At 38.0% G+C, this 17,948-nt stretch overlaps 1 protein-coding gene across 12 annotated transcripts in view; it reads right to left on the bottom strand.

Moving 5' to 3' along the window:
• Positions 1-17,948, bottom strand: part of PHTF1 (putative homeodomain transcription factor 1) — a 75,725-nt gene that overhangs the window by 15,309 nt on the left and 42,468 nt on the right. For 8 of the 12 annotated variants that reach the window (XM_081493490.1, XM_081493479.1, XM_081493481.1 and 5 more), the window contains exons 6-13: positions 12,849-13,005; positions 11,521-11,655; positions 10,085-10,244; positions 6,803-6,976; positions 6,614-6,703; positions 4,814-5,035; positions 1,594-1,722; positions 499-771 (exon numbers count right to left, since the gene is read on the bottom strand). In XM_081493490.1, coding sequence (XP_081349616.1) covers positions 499-771; positions 1,594-1,722; positions 4,814-5,035; positions 6,614-6,703; positions 6,803-6,976; positions 10,085-10,244; positions 11,521-11,655; positions 12,849-13,005 — 1,340 coding nt within the window. The remainder of the gene's footprint in view (positions 1-498; positions 772-1,593; positions 1,723-4,813; positions 5,036-6,613; positions 6,704-6,802; positions 6,977-10,084; positions 10,245-11,520; positions 11,656-12,848; positions 13,006-17,948) is intronic. The other 4 variants (XM_081493484.1, XM_081493482.1, XM_081493487.1 and 1 more) reach the window with 1 other exon arrangement.

Genomic DNA, 17,948 nt, shown 5'->3' with positions numbered 1-17,948 from the left:
GTTGTGAATCCCCACCTTCACAAATTAAAACATTTATACAAAATTCTAGCTTACTCCCAAATTACATTTCCATTCAAAAACTGTATTTTTTTGCACATATCACCAATATAATAAGCCCTCAATCCCAAACTCTTATCCAATTTCAATAAATTTATTTCTCACTTGGCCATTTTTCAGAAACATCATCACCATGGAATTACTACATACTCTACATATATAAAACACATCAAGGCACATCAAGGAGCAGGTGCGAGCAATCAGCTAGGCTCAGCCACTTACTTTACCTACACGTAGGCTCAGTAAAATTTCAGATTACAGTCATTTGTAAATAATCAGTATCAGAAGTGTTAAACCCACAAATACCAAAAGTCCACTTATCAAGCCTCCACTGCCCATGTTAGCTTCTGGAGAGTGAACAAATCAAGACAACAAAAGCAACTCAACAGAATATCATATGTGAAAAAAGAGGTGAGAAATTTTACTCAATTTTCTACTGACCTGTTTATATGTTCTCTCTGCCACACACATCATGAAAAAAAACATCCAGGTAAGACACAGTCGCTCAAAAAAGTTAATTATAGACAAAATAATAATAGGTGTAACAGGCGGTGCCCCACAAAAGAGAGTCAAGATCTCCTCAGCTGAGATGGACTTTAGCTGGTCAAGGCTCTTCTCACGGAACAGTCGGTGTAAAAAAGGGAAAAATGCTAATCCAATGGTGACGACATTTCCCAGCATCTGATAACCTACTCCTTGCTGATATGCATTAACCTGGAAATTAATTTAAAACAGCTATCATTACTGCACAGCTATATGGAGTTGTGAAGCAGTATTTGTCAAATACTATTTAGATTATTATAAACCAAATATGTTCTAAAAGAAACACAAATAAAAATGATGTACAGATTTATGACTTTTAGGATTAAATAAGAAATATTTGTAAAGTCTACCTGAATAATTGATCAGGCTCACAGAGACCTTTGTAACAAATTAAAAAACACACTGCTGCTGCTGCTGCTGCTGCTGCTGCTAAGTCGCTTCAGTCGTGTCTGACTCTGTGCGACCCCATAGACGGCAGCCCATCAGGCTCCGCCATCCCTGGGATTCTCCAGGCAAGAATACTGGAGTGGGTTGCCATTTCCTTCTCCAGTGCATGAAAGGGAAAAGTGTAAGTGAAGTCGCTCAGTCGTGTCCGACTCTTAGCGACCCCATGGACTGTAGCCTACCAGGCTCCTCCATCCATGGGATTTTCCAGGCAAGAGTACTGGAGTGGGGTGCCATTGCCTTCTCCAAAAACACACTACCAAGTGAAAACTGGCTACAAAATTTAAGGTACACATACTTGTGTCTCAAAAACAGAGTCAGTGTTTTGATCATTAAATACAATCTATGAAGTAGCTGTCTGTGTGTGTGAATGTGTGTTCAGTTGTGCCCGACTCTGTGATCCCATGGACTGCAGTCCACCAGGATCCTCTGTCCATGGGATTTCCGAGGCAAGAATACTGGTGTGGGTTGCCATTTCCTTCTGCAATGAAATAGCTGCTGATTATAAAACAGATCTTTTGAAAACTCTGAAAACGTATTAAACCTTACCCTGCTCATGATGATGCCACTTATTTCCAACACAGACATATCCATCTTTTTGCACTCATTCCCTTCCCAGATTATTGCACTAACTCGATCAGAGGCAGGACTTGAGTTTTGAAGCCAGAATAAATGGTTCTGAGAAGAAAAAATAAACATTTCCATCCACTCATTCTTTCCTCCTTTAGAATTTTTTCCGTTTGTCCAGTTCCCAGGCCACATTAGCCAGTTCTCTGCCTTGTCATTCTGTTCTCTCCCTCACAAAGCCCATCACTCCAATTACCACCTCCACGATGCTGCCTTCTGGTCCTTTCTCTTCACTAAGCCAATTTCTTACCTGAAGAGAGGTTGTATGTCTTCTGTGATGATAAAAGGTAGGATTCCATGATCTCTGAGGTTGTTTCCCCTTCTAAGCATACAGAAGTGAGTATAAGCTTGGAGTATTCATGGGATATCAAGGAGGAAAGTATTTCCATAGCATCATGACTAGACCAGGGGCAGTAGGAAGTTAGGTAGGAGAGATGCTAACAGGTCTTAGATATTACAGGAACGGTAAGGAGGTAAGCCTTTCTCTGGTCTGATAAGGACATGGAAAAGCATAGAAAGCACAAGAGGAGAAGGTCACTATAAAAATAGCCCAACACTTTCCTCTGCCATGTCATGTCTTATTCTTCAAGTCCCAACTCAAGTCCATTTTATCAACATGTCCTCTCTGATGGCCACAAGTCTCTCTCATATTGCCCTTCTCTGAATCAATCAAAAGCCTGTACAGTCTATAGCAGATAAATCTGCATCTAATTATATGCTGCTGCTTTTATAGTGCCCTCTACTTGTTTTCCATAATGTCATCTTATCCCCAAACTAACACATAAGTTATTTTTGAAAAAAAAAAATCATATGGCATATTTCTTCTCCTACAACCATGCTTAGCATAATGCTGATGAGCATTTATGGATCTACTAACTGATTTAGCCAAAAAATATTTATTAAGCAGCTACTATTAACAGGAACTATGGATATAATGGAGAACAAGACACAAGGTTCTTGACATCAAGGAGTTTACAGACTTATAAAGGAGACATAATTAAATAAAGTTACTGCATAGTGTGATAAGGGAAGGGAAGAATGCTTTAGGAGCATATTAAAAAGACTTCCTAAGGAAGTATCAACTGAGCCAAGACCTGAAAGACAAAAGGGAGTGACCCAAAGGAATGAGTACTGGAGAAAAGTGTGTTTCAGGCAAATAAATCAGTTTGTGGAAAGACCCAGAAGTACATGAGGAAACTGGAAGAAGTTCAGCTGAGCTGAACTATACCATGTGAGACTGTATCAGAGCAAATAAACAGAAGCAAATAATTCAAAAGGAAAAAGAAAGCAATTAAAGCATTGTAAGGGAAATGGCATCAGATCTGTACTTTTAAAAAACAATTTTAGTATTTTATATTTTTAATTTTATTTAATTATTTGGCTGAGTTGGGTCATAGTTGCAGTGCATGGGCTCTGTACTTGTCGTGTGTGGGCTCCAGAGCCTGTGGACTCTCTAGCTGTGGTGCATAGGCTTAGCTGCCCCAAGGCATGTGGGATCTTAGTTCCCTGACCAGGGATTGAACCCATGTTCTTTGCATTGCAAGGCAGATTCTTAACCACTGGACCACCAGGAGGTCCCAGATTTGTATTTTAGAAGCATCATTCGGGTTGTACTGTGGCAAATGAAGCAAAAGGGAACAAGACTAGAGAAGCTGTTGTAAGGATCCAGATGAGAGCCATCCACTAAGCAGGGTGGACACAGATGAGCAGATGCAGATATTATACAGCAGAATCAAGAAAATGTGATGATAGATTAGATACAGGGGATGGTGGGGGGGTGGGGGGTGTTAAGGGGGGGCGGTTGTGGCATCAAGAATGGCCCCAAGGTTTCTGACTTGGGTGGTTAGTGGTGGCATTTAGAAATATGGGGACTAAAAGAAGGACATGTTAGGTGGGAGAACTGGGAAATGATGCACTCTATTTAACATTGTGAGTTTCATCTTAACCTAGTTATTCTTACATATGCCTTAAATTACACCGTAAATCCCAAAAGTACAAAGGTGGAAATCATCATGATGCTTGCATTACTACCAAAGGCTTATGTAATTTAGATGAGTCTTCAAACTGAATGGAAAGACTATTTAGATTCAAATTTTGATAGCAAAATTGGAGGAAAAAGTTTAAAACTTTAGTGATAAAGTGTATGTTGTTTCCAGTTAGTTTATGAAAATTGTATACATTTAGTGAAGCAGAATGTTTTTCATTATAATGTATAACCTAAATCTAAGGTATCTTAGAATCAAGAAAATTCAGTAATTAAACAAATGAATATCCAACATCCACTATTTATTAAGTCATTGTGGAAAAAATAAAAGAAAAAATAAAACTAAGGAAAAGAAAAAACAAAACTAAGAACAGTCATGATCACTAGCAATAAACACAGGAAGGGCTGATATGAAAATCATTTTTTAATCATTCAGTCCAGCCAGCAGTGGGACAAGCTCATGAAATAATCATTGCAGCTCCACAAATATCTAAGTAGAGAGTAACCAATCATCTGACAGAAATAGTAATAACCAAGCTAACATGTACTGGCTGCTCACTCTTTGCCAAGATTGTGCTACGCACTTTAAATTATTCCATTAGATATATCACAATATTTCTAAGAAGTAGGAACTATTGTTACTACATGACAGAAAGTAAAATCATTTCTGAACAATGAATTCCTAGATTGATTGGAAGGTTGAAATAACCTAAGAATCCCCATTTCCAAGCTATCTGATTTTATGATTCTAAAAGAGAACCTGAAATTAAAAGCATCACTTGCTTTATACATTTTTAGAGAAGAAAGCAATGCCATCTCCTAGTAATTCACATAAAATACTGTGATATATCTGAAAATACAAGATGAGGTTACTGCAACCCTGCTCATATAAAATGAATATTAAGGATCATTCTAAGGAAAATAAGAAAAGATATTAGGAAGAAACAATTAAGTTAGGGGAATTAGAGAGTGCTTTCTTCTGAGTACTAAGCCCAACATCTTCACTTACAAATTACGCTCAATTTCTTCATCTCTAAGTTAGGGATAATGAGGGTCCACCTTATAGGGTTATTGTAGAATTAAAAGAGATAATACTGTGCCTGGCACATGGTAGGTACACAGTAAATATTGGCTATTATTGTCATCACCTTTACAGACCTGCTGGAAAACATCCTCTTTGGGGTCCCGTTTGGTCCCTGAGTGAAGAGAGTTCACATGTGCCCCCTCACTGTCGCTGGTGACAGATGACCGGCACTCAGGGCCATGCAGCAGGTCATCCCATAACATGTCCTCTGTCTCCGAGTCGTGGCGGGTACTCTCTGAGTCTCTTCTCAACATGTTGAGGCTTTGAGAGCCGCCACTCATGCCAGACCTGGAGCCCTTTAAGGGAAAAACAAAAACCAAAAAAAACTTTTTTCATTCACTTTTAAAAATAACTATATATCTGAAATAAAACGAAAACAAGGCACCTATGGTGATGACTGGCACACTCTCATAAACTGATCACCATGCCTTTGTTGACAGGACTTCACATAACAATAATACACTTTCATATTTAAACATAACTCTGATGACTCTTAACAGACTATAAAAGAGGACTCTCTCTGAGAAGTATTGCCAAGTCATGGGATTGTTCAGCTGAGGTGCCCTGGGGTGGGAGTGACTCCTGCAAACACAACCAGAGGGCCGACTCTGGGAGTAGGTGTGGCTGAGCCTAGTGGCACACCCAAAGTGTCTTCTACTCTAAATATTGTGAGCTTGACCACAGACACAATCACATCTGGGAACCCAGCCAAACAGGGAAAAGGGTAATCAAGCAGAGGAAAGGATGGACACTGCAGCTCTCCTGCAGAATAAACATAAATATGAAAGTTTTTCCACAACCCAACAACCTTGCCAATCAAAACAAAAGCTACCACCATCTCCTCCCCTCATCTCTGAATTATAATGTCCCAAATGTACAATGGGCTTCCATGGTGGCTCAGATGGTAAAGAATCCACCTGCAATGTGGGACAACTGGGTTCGATTCCTGGGTTGGGAAGATCCCCTGGAGGAGAACATGGCAACTCACTCCAGTATTCTTGAGTGGAGAAACCCCACGGAGCCAGTATAGTCCATGGGGTTCCAAAGAGTCAGACACGACTGAGCGACTAAGCACAACACAGCAAATGTACGTCCATTAGCTTTCATGATAAGGAGATTTACTGCTCCCATCTCTCATTTCTCAAATATCAGTCCTCATCAGCATCAATGCCACTTACACAGAAACAATGCTTAAGAATAAACTCCATATTCCAAGTGAATATTAAGTGGGTTTCCCTGGTGGCTCAGATAGTAAAGAGTCTGCATGCAAGGTGGGAGACCTGGGTTTGATCTCTGGGTTGGGAAGACCCATGGAGAAAGAAATGGTTACCCACTCCAGTATTCTGGCTCTCATCATCTAGGGATGCTCTTTCTGGGCATCATCTATGATACTTTTAAGATCAGATCAAAGACAAAGAGCTCATTCTTTTTCTTGGGTGACTAGTCATATAAAAGCTGATAGATTAAAAAAAAAAAAGCTGCTAAATAGGTAGACAGTTGGAGGCAGAGGAAAAAGTGAAAGTGTTAGTCACTCAGTCATTTCTGACTCTCTGCGACCCTATGGACCTTAGCCCACCAAGAAGCTCTGTCCACAGAATTCTCCAGGCAAGAATACTGGAATGCATGAGTAGCCATTCCCTTCTCCAGGGGATTTTCCTGACCTACGGATCAAATCCAGGTCTCCCGCATTGCAGGCAAATTCTTTACCATCTGAGACACCAGGGAATCCCTTTATCTATTCCTTTTTTTTTAAATTGGTTGTCCTAAAGCTTTGTGTATATTTGCTAGCCCCCTCCTCTGCATCCAATAAAAAAAAAAAAGGAATGGATAAACTTATTACATTCAAGAATACGCCTTGAAAAAGGATACATTACCTGACTGAAGGCTGCTGATTCAAACTCTGATTCAGCCAGACTATCTGAATCCCGCACAACAGGGTACCACTTGGAAGTGGTCTTTTTTACCTGTCAAAAATCAAGACCACAAACGACAGGAAAATATGTTAAATACTTTGTTACTTGGGAATTAATGCCTATACTTTAATAAACTAAAATAAAAATTACCTGAGTGTTTAGCTGTCTTGAAAGTATTGATTTTCTACTCTTAATTTCACAACCGTTGTCACTTGAGGCCCCTTCCACACTCCTCCGCAGTATCATCATCTGTGTCTGGGCTTCACCGTCATCCTCACTTGACAGATCATCTGAAATCCCATTACCCAAACGCCTAAAAGACTCCTACAAAGAGAACGGCAATGTCCTCACAGGGAACCGCCCAGAAGACTCTAGTAAGCTATGTGTATAAAAACTAAGAAGCAGTAAAAGTAAACTAAGCCAAAGCTGAACAAATCTACATATTCGTTGGTCTTAATAAAGAAAAATATTAAGCTTTCTTGAAACTAAATAATTTAAATAATATAGAGGTTAGAAGCACAGGCTTGAGTCAAAGTCAAGTCTGAATCACAGCTCTTCTACTTATTAGCTATGTAACTTTAGGTAAGTAATTAAATCTCTCTGGGCCTCAAGGTCCTCATTGGAAAGATGATGACAATAAATAAATAAATCCCTCTAAGATCAGGAACAAGACAAGGATGTCCACTCTCACCACTATTATTCAACAGTTTTAGAAGTCCTAGCTGCAGCAATTATAGAAGAAAAAGAAATAAAATCCAGATCAGAAAAGAAGTAAAACTCTCACAGTCTGCAGATGACATGATACTACCCATAGAAAACCCAAAAGAAACTATCAGAAAATTACTAGAGCTAATCAGTGAATTCAGCAAAGTAGCAGGATACAAAGTCAATACACAGAAATCACTTGCATTCCTATACACTAACAATGAAAAATCAGAAAGAGAAATTAAGGAATCAATACCATTCAGCACTGCAACAAAATGAATAAAATATCTAGGAATAAACCTATCTAAGGAGACAAAAGACCTGTATACAGAAAACTATAAGACACTGATTAAAGAAATCAAAGACGACATAAAAAGATGTAGAGATATTCCATGTTCCTGGGTAGGAAGAATCAATATTGTGAAAATGACTATACTACCGAATGCAATCTACAGACTCAATGTGATCCCTATCAAAATTACCAATGGCATTTTACACAGAACTAGTACAAAAAATTTCAAAATTCATATGGAAACACAAAAGACCCTGAGTAGCCAAAGCAGTCTTGAGAAGAAGAAGGGAGCTGGAGGAGTCAACCTTCCTGACTTCAGGCTATACCACAAAGCTACAGTCATCAAGACAGTATGGTACCAACACAAAAACAGAAATATAGACCAATGGAACAAGACAGAGAACCCAGAGATAAACCCACACACCTATGGGTACCTTATTTTTGACAAAGGAGGCAAGAATATACAATGGGGCAAAGATAGTCTCTTCAATAAGTGAGACATCTGGACATCTCTGTGCAAAAGAATGAAATTAGAACACTACCTAACGCCAGACACAAAGATAAACTCAAAATGGATTCAAGACCTAAATGTAAGACCAGAAACTATTAAACTCTTAGAGGAAAACATAGGCAGAACACTCGACATAAATCAAAGTAAGATCTTCTATGACCCACCTCCTATATTAATGGAAATAAAAACAAGAATAAACAAGTGGGACCTAATTAAACTTAAAAGCTTTTGCACAGCAAAGGAAACTACAAACAAGGTGAAAAGACAACCCTCAGAATGGGAGAAAATAATAGCAAAGGAAACAACTGACAAAGAATTTCCAAAATATACAAGCAGCTTATACAGCTCAATACTAGAAAAGCAAAGAACCCAATCAAAAAGTGGGAAAGGCATCTGAAGAGACATTTCTCCAAAGAGGACATACAGATGGCTAATAAGCACATGAAAAGATGCTCAACATCACTCATTACTAGAGAAATGCAAATCAAAACTACAATGAGATACCACCTAATAACAGTCAGAATGGCTATCATCAAAAAGTCTATAAACAATAAATGCTGGAGAGGGTGTGGAGAAAAAGGAACACTCTTGCATTGCTGGTGGGAATGTAAACGTATACAGCCACTATGGAAGGCAGTATGGAGATTCCTTAAAAAGCTAGGAATAAAACCACCATATGACCCAGCAATCCCACTCCTAGGCATATACCTTGAGGAAACCAAAATTGGAAAAAAGACATGTGTACCCCAACGTTCACTGCAGCACTATCTACAATAGCTAGAACATGCAAGCAACCTAGATGTCCATTGACAGATAAATGGATAAAGAAGCTGTGGTACACATATACAATGGAATACTATTCAGCCTTCCTGAGGAGTTCCTTCCATAAAAAGGAATGCATTTGAATCCGTTCTAATGAGGTGGATGAACCTAGACCCTATTATACAGAGTGAAGTAAGTCAAAAAGAGAAATATAAATATCGTATACTGACACATATACATGGAATCTAAAGAGATGGCACTGATGATTTATTTTCAGGGCAGGAATGGAGAAACAGACATAGAGAACAGACCTATGGACGTGGTGGGAGGAGAGGAGGGAGAAGGGGAGATGTACGGAGAGAGTGACATGGAAATTTACATTACCACATGTGAAACAGATAGCCAATGGGAATTTGCTGTATGACTCGGGGAACTCAAACAAGGGCTCTGTGACAATCTGTAGGGTGGGATAGGGAGGGAGATAGGAGGGAGGTCTGGGAGGGAGGAGACATGGGTGTACCTATAGCTGATTCTTGTTGATGTATGACAGAAAACCACAAAATTCTGTAAAGCAATTATCCTTCAATTAAAACATTTTTTAAACAATAAAAGCATCTAGCTCACAGAGCTGTTGAAACAATTAAGCGAGTTATTACATGTAAATCATTTAGAATAGTGCCTGACTGCAGTAATGGCTCAAAAAAATTAGCTCTTCTTATAATTCATAAATGCCACAGTCTAACAAATAAGAAAATATTTCATGACTATAACATAAAAGTATAGTTATTTTTAGACATAAAGCAGAATAATAGCTCTATCTAAACATGAAAATATTTTCCCAAACCTTAACACACACTATCCCTGCCTCTCTGGAAGATGACATGGCAGCCTCTACATCAATCTGTTCATTGAATCTACCAGCCTCCTCCTAAGTCTGGACCAGGGGCAGATACAACAAGCAGCTCTGGCCCTAGAAATTGGAAGAATAAGGTAAAATCTTCGTATTATTCTTCATGGTGTTCTCCTTTTCATGTCCTTTGGTTTTACATTTCAAATGACACAAATCTATTAGAATCCATTGTGTGCTTTTAGCAGAGTCTAAGAATAGAAAATTTTACACAAGAAAAGGACCAGGTAATATGTATACTCATCTAAATCTTACCCTACGGCCCTTTTCTCCATCGGAAAATTTTGCTTTCTCTCTTGTTTGCCACATTCTGATCTCTGGTCGACACTGTCTCTTCTTGATGATAGGATGCAGACAACCTGAATCATAGTCAGTTTCCGTCCCTCTGTTACATATTAATTTAACTTTTTTCATCCTATTTTTTTTAAAGGAAAAAAACGATTAATAATTAGTTTTCTGAAAGTAATATCTTTCATGAAACCACTTTTCTTCTGAGGAGTAGAATATGTTAATCTGGAAATCAAGAAGATTCAGAAATCGTGTTTTTCAGGCTCTCCAGCTTTCCTAAGGGTGTAAGAAGCCAGAATATAGTTCTCTCTCTAGTCTCCAAAGACTTGGGTCAGTTAATTGAGAGGAATCCTGTTCTTTTTGGTTTTTCAAGGAAGTAGGTTCACAGTCTTCCTCTCAAACACAAAGCTAACCCCTCCCTCACATTGCCTGTTTGTGCCACTTCACAGGATGTCTTTCCTTCTTCTGTCCTTCAAAGCCCAATAACTCTCAGCTCTTCCTTGCCTCTTGCCTACTGTTTCACCCCAGAATAATCATTCCATCTGCTGAACTGCATGGCCTTTAGTCAGCATGATACCATTTATGGTATTTTTACATTGTTGTGACTGTCTCAGACCTGCTAGTTTTACTTTCCTAATAAGATGGTAAATCACTAAGAGGAAAGTGCAGTGCCCAGCACAATGTTCAGCACAAAGAACTCAAATGCTTCAACGAAAGAGTGTCAACTTATCTTTATAAAAATATGTGGACACAATTTGTCTTCAAAAATGAAGCTGCAGAACACTTTATTTTTGAGTCACAAACATTAATATATGACAAAAGTAAGTATTTCTTCGAGTCACAGTACCACTGTATTGACCTACAAAATCATGAAGGAGGTCAAAGTTGTCTTAGATTCATCTCCCCTTCTGTCCTACAGCCCATTGACACCAGCCTCCTGCCCTGCAACCCACAATTAAAGAGCAATCAGCTCTCACAATGAAAAAGACCTCATCTCTTAAAAATTCTTCTTTCTCTCAAGACATTGGCCAATATGGCTTAAAATATTTAATCTTTGAGAGTATTTATAGTTCTGTAATCTTGTGGTCTAAAAAGCCATTAAAGATCAAACAGAATGACACTTTTATGGTAGATAACTGGACTTATGGCTAATACGGCAGACACTGGTGACACTGTGAACAGGCAAACCATTCTAGAATCTTTAAAAATCACACCACTATGATAATAAGCTTACACTGGATACTCCTAAAACCTAATCAGGTTATATACTATGCAAACACTAAAGTGAACACAAAAACAAGTAAAACTTCCACTTTATTGGAAGTATTAATAAGTATTAATTTGGTGAAAATGTGAAAATTGGGAAGTATTAATAAGTGGGAAGTATTAATAAGACTTCCCACCTGTTGCCAAAGAGAGTCCTCCAAAAACTACCATTAAGGGGTGCAGATTCCAAAGTTTCCACTCCTCTGGCTTTATCAGAGGAGTTATTTCCATTTTCTCGGCTCCCATCACCATTCACAGTTTTTCGTAATTTTCTACAAAAAAATATTTCAACAACTTCAGATTATTCAAGACCTTTTCTATTTCTGCTTAGAATATCCCTACCATTTACCACCTGAAATTAAGTATAATGGATTTCTCATAATGAGGATAAATTATGTATGAACATTTCTGATTTAAGGGCAAAAACAGATTCCAAAGATACCAAAGGGTATCATTTTGTTCATTCATCAAAGAAACAGAACTGCTATTCAAAAACATTACTAGCAGGAAAATTTTCTTATATATGACCAATAGTCTTTTCAGGAACCACTAAAAAAAAAAAATGAACAATTTCTTTAAATATGGATATCAGAAATCTACCCATTTGGCACATTTAATCAGGGAAACACGAAATAATAGCAAGTGATCATTTTTTTGGATATCCTATGCAGTGAAAAGATATATGCTGTAAATACCAATGAGACAGAGCAAAATATTTAATTTCTTTAGAAAACATTAAATCAATTAAACTGAATTTTCAAGGAATATTCTTTTCTGGGGGAAAAAAAACAAACATGCTTTGAAAATAACATTCAAAAATAAGTATAAATATGTTGAAATTCTTTGCACCAAATGAAAAAATCTTACACAGCAACTCCTTGGGGGAACAAAAACCTATCAATACTCTGAGGAAAGATGACTTGTGGAAGATAATACCATATATACTTTAAAAACGTTTAACAGTTCCAAAACCCACACACAGCACATGATCAGTAACGACGTGACATGAATCCAATGTGTAGAAAAGTTAAATCTTTACTAAAAGTTTACAAAATGTAGAAATCAATTCTTTTTATTTACTACTGAAAAAAGGTAAGAACATTAATACCATTAATCAGACATACTAAGATCCTTGTATATAGTGAATTTTCACCAAATTTTAAGGCTGAATTGTGAAGAATGCTTTACCAAAATCATTATTTAAGGTAAATTTTAGTAAGGAATAATACAGTATAGGAATTTTCCTTTTAAACAACTGTACTGAATGACCCTGTCTCGATTAAAAGTTTATAACAAAGTTCCTTAGCATCAGGGAGACAAGTAAAAGTAAAGCGCTCATTTCTTCTAGCCAACAAAAAATAATGAAAAATATATGCAAAAGAGGAAGACTTATTTACTCCAAGATTTTGTTCTACAATGCCTCTCCCAGCAAATGCACAACCACAAGCGTAACTTCTTATCTCACCTTCTTCTCCGATTTCCATTGCTCCCAGATGGCCTTGTTATCTGAGTAGACACAATTTGACAGTGGACAGTTCCCATGAGTAACATAAGGCACAAGGGTCCGAGCACTTCACTTACATTCGCGATAGGCATCATAAAATATAACACGAGTGCTATCACTGAAAAGAAAAGGTTTCAAAATGGAAACCATTAGGTCTCATCTTTAAAATCAATTGTAATAACCATACAGATAATTTTTCCAAAAATCTATCATGAAAAAGAATACAAGTGAAAGCACATAATTTCCTTCATACAATCCACCTGCACATTAGCTGGGTGAAAACCTGAAGCCCTAGATCACAGAGCAAGTGAAGAATGCAGTGTCCAGAGGATATGCCTTTCTGGCAATATGATAGTCTAGGTATTTCTAGATATTTCCACCACAAAACAACTAGCTGCCGTATAATCCTTTGTACTGTTGCTCTGCTCAGAGGAATAGTATTTTCCAAGGCCCAGAGTTATATGTAGCAACTAATAGATCTAAGATTTGAACCCAGGCAGCTAGGCTGCAGAGTCTTTTTGGGGGGGGGGGGGAGTTGCACAGCGTGACATGTGAGATCTTAGTTTCCAGACCAGTGATAGAACCTAGGCCCCTGCAGTGGAAGCGTGGAGCCCTAACCACTAGACCAACAGGGAATTCCTAGAGTCCGTACTGTTAACTGCTATGCTACATTGCCTCTCTGTATGTATGAAATGTCCAAAGATTTAAAAAATGAAAGAAACAGAAAAATATTACAGATTATCTCCCCAAACTTCCAGATACAAGTTTACAGATTAGTTCTTTCAGACTTGAACATTCTTGTGCTATACGAACTTTTCTATGTGGAGAAAAATTAATTTCATTCCCTAATACCCTGAAGAGCATTCTTGCCTTGAAAACCCCAACAGTATGAAAAGGCAAAAATATATGATACTGAAAGATGAACCTTCCAGGTCAGTAGGTATCCAATACGCCACTGGAGAAGAAGAGAGAAATAGCTCCAGAAGGAATGAAGAGGCTGAGCCAGAGCGGAAATGACACCCAGGGGTGGATGTGTCGGGTGGTGAAAGTAAAGTTCGAGGCTGTAAAGACCAATATTGCATAGGAACCTGGAATGTTAGGTCCATAAATCAAGGTAAATTGGAAACAGTCCAACAGGAGATGCCAAGAGTGAACATTGAAGGAGTGAAGGGCTGACGACACTGAGACATTGCAGCAGTGCTGGAAAATAACAACAGCAATACATGTTCCACCCTCCACTCTCTGCCCAGACAAAATAACCTTTAAGCAACAGTAAAACAAAAACATTTCAGATTAGAAAACTAAGGATTTCTCACCAAAGGCCTGCATTACTTCTATTCCTTAAAATGTGGACCCTCAAGAAGGAATCAAGAGTATTGCAAATAGTAAATAACTTGGTAAAGTTAAAGACAATTTGTCATTTTACTTTACTTAAAATGTATAGGCTGGTTTAAAACAAAAATTGTTATCTTGTGGGGTTTATAATATATGTACTTATAACGCATATGGCAATTGTATTGTAAAGGGAAAGGGTATTAAATGAACCTAGAAAACTGCAAGGCTTTTATACAATAGGCAAAGTGTCCAGGTTCATTATTTGGGAGTAAGGAAAGACATGGAACGTTGGGAGTGCCTTTAGATCAAGTCATTACTCTCTTAGGTATAAGCCAAGAGAAATGAAAGCATATGTGCACACAAACATTTGTATTTGAATATTCATAGCAGTTATATTTGTAATAGTCCCATATTGAAAAAAATTCAAATATCCATCAACAGGTGAAAATATAAACAAACTATACTCTATTCAGAAAATGGAATGCTACTCAGCAATGGGAATCAAGTACTGATGCATACAACAACATGAGTGAATTTCAAAATAATTTTCCTAATAAGTCAATCAAGAAAAGAGCACAGATGCTATTCTACTTATATAAAGTTCTAGAAAGTACAAACTAATCTGTATTAGTAGAAAGCTGATCAGTGATTTCTAGGAGAGAATAAAGGAGACAGAGGAAAGGGATGAATTATAAATGAGCAAATGAAAACTTTAGGGAATGGTGGACTTGCTTATTACCTTGATTTATTATATACCTTGATTATATTTTCACAGGTGTGTATATATATATATGTCAATCTCATTGTATTATATACTTTAAATAAATTCTACTTATTATACATCCAAAAAAAGTATGAAAATCGACATTTTAGGAATTAGTGAACTAAAATGGACAGGGATGGGCAAATTTAATTCCAATGACCATTATATCTACTACTGTGGGCAAGAAATCCTCAGAGGAATAGAGTGGCCCTCATAGTCAACAAGAGTTCAAAATGTAGTACATGGATACAATCTCAAAAACAATAGAATCACCTCAGTTCATTTTCAAGGCAAACCATTCAACATCACAGTAATCTAACTCTATGCCTCAACCACTAATGCCGAAGAAGAAGAACAGTTCCATGAAGATCTACAAGACCTTCTAGAACTAACAGCAAAAAAAGATGTCCTTTTCATCATAGGGGATTGGAATGCAAAAGTAGGAAGTCAAGGGATACCTGGAGTAACAGGCAAGTTTGGCCTTGGAGTACAAAATGAAATAGGGCAAAGGCTAATAGTTTTGCCACGAGAATGCACTGGTCATAGAAAACACCCTCTTACAACAACACAAGAGAAGACTCTACACATGGACATCACCAGATGGTCAGTAGCAAAATCAGATTTGAGTATATTCTTTGCAGTCGAAAATTGAGAAGCTGTATACAGTCAGCAAAAACAAGACCTGGAGCTGACTGTGGTTCAGATCATGAGCTCTTTATTGCAAAATTCAGACTTAAATTGAAGAAAGTAGGGAAAAACCACTAAGCCATTCAGGTATGACCTAAATCAAATCCTTTCTGATTATAGAATGGAAGTGACAAACAGATTCAAAGGATAGGATCTGACAGAGTCCGTGAAGAACTACGGATGGAGGTTCACAACATTGTACAGGAGATGGTGACCAAAACATCCCCAAGAAAAAGAAATGCAAAAAGGCAAAACGGTTGTCTGAGGAGGCCTTACAAATAGCTGAGAAGAGAAGAGAAGCTAAAGGTCAAGGAGAAAAGGAAAGATATACCCATCTGAATGTAGACTTTCAAAGAATATCAACAAGAGATAAGAAAGCCTTCTTAAGTGAACAGTGCAAAGAAATAAGGGAAAACAATAGAACAGGAAAAACTAGATACCTCTTTAGAAAGTTAGAGATAACAAGGGAACATTTCATGCAAAGATGGGCACAATAAAGGATAGAAACAGTATGGACCTAACAGAAGCATGAGATATTAAAAAGAGGTGTCAAGAATACACAGAAAAACTGTACAAAAAAGGTCTTAATGACCCAGATAACTATGATGGTGTGATCACTCTACCTAGAGCCAGACATCCTGGAGTGTGAGTCAAGTGGGCCTTAGACAGCATTACTATAAACAAAACTAGTGGAGGTGATGGAATTCCAGCTGAGCTATTTCAAATCCTAAAAGATGATACTGTGAAAGTGCTGCACTCAATATGCCAGCAAATTTGGGAAACTCAGCAGTGGCCATAGGACTGGAAAAGATCAGTTTTCACTCCAATCCCAAAGAAGGGCAATGCCAAAGAATATTCAAATTACCACACAATTGCACTCATTTCACACGCTAGCAAGGAAATGCTCAAAATCCTTCAAGTCAGGCTTCAACAGTACATGAATTGGCAACTTTCAGATGTACAAACTGGATTAAGAAAAGGCAGAGGAACCAGAGATTAAATTGCCAACATCCACTGGATCACAGAAAAAGCAAGAGAATTCCAGAAAAACTTTCTGCTTCACTGACTACGTTAAAGCCTTTGACTGTGTGGATCACAATAAACTGTAAAATTCTTCGAGATGGGAATACCAGTCCACCTTATCTGCCTCCTGAGAAATGTGTATGTAGATCAAGAAGCAACAGTTAGATCCAAACATGGAACAACAAAACTGGTCCAAAATTGGGAAAGGAGTACATCAACACTGCATATTATCATCCTGATTATTTAACTTATATGCAGAGTACATTATGTGAAATGCCAGGCTGGATGAAACACAAGTTGGAATCAAGATTGCTGGAAGAAATATCAATAATCTCAAATATGTATATGACACCACCCTAATGGCAGAAAGTGAAGAGGAATTAAAGAACCTCTTGATGAAGGTAAAAGAGAAGACTGAAAAGGCTGGCTTAAAACTCAACATTCAAAAAACTAAGATCACGGCATCTGGTCCCATCACCTCATGGCAAATAGATGGGAAAAGATGGAAACAGTGACAGACTATTTTCTTGGGCCCCAAAATCATTGTGATGGTGACTGCTGCCATGAAATTAAAAGACACTTGCTCCTTGGAAGAAAAGCTATGACAAGCCTAAACAGCGTATTAAAAAGCAGAAACATTACTCACTTTGCAGACAAAGGTCCATCTAGTCAAAGCTATGTTTTTTCCAGTAGTCATGTATGGATGTGAGAGTTGGACCGTAAAGAAGGCTGAGCACTGAAGAATTGATGCTTTTGAACTGTGGTGGTGGAGAAGACTCTTGAGAGTCCCATGGACAGTAAGGAGTTCAAATCAGTCACCCTAAAGGAAATCAGTCCTGAATATTCATTAGAAGGACTGATGCTGAAGCTCCAAAACTTTGGCCATATGATGTGAAGAGACAATTTGCTACTAAAGACCCTGACGCTGGGAAAGACTGAGGGCAGCAGAAAGGGGAGGCAGATGAGGAGATGGTTGAATGGTGTTATTGATTCAGTGACGTGAGTTGGAGCAAATTCCAGGAGATAGTCAAGGACAGGGAAGCCTGGCATGCTGCAGTCCAGGGGGTTGCAACGAGTCAGACATGACTGAGCGACTAGAAAACAACAACAACAATACCCTGATACCCAACAAATGTAACAACCCAAGAAAACAATAAACTACAGACCTTGCAGACTTGTGAACATGGATACAAATTTACTTCTAAAATGTTAAGTACCATGAAGGCAAGGATTTTTGTCTATTTTGTTCACTG

The sequence above is a fragment of the Giraffa tippelskirchi genome, chromosome 5 (assembly GCF_054371585.1).
Source record: "Giraffa tippelskirchi isolate mGirTip1 chromosome 5, T2T-mGirTip1v1.2.pri, whole genome shotgun sequence".
Taxonomy (NCBI): domain Eukaryota; kingdom Metazoa; phylum Chordata; class Mammalia; order Artiodactyla; family Giraffidae; genus Giraffa; species Giraffa tippelskirchi.
Note: the sequence above shows the minus strand (reverse complement) of the source record. Positions and strands in the feature narration are given on the sequence as shown.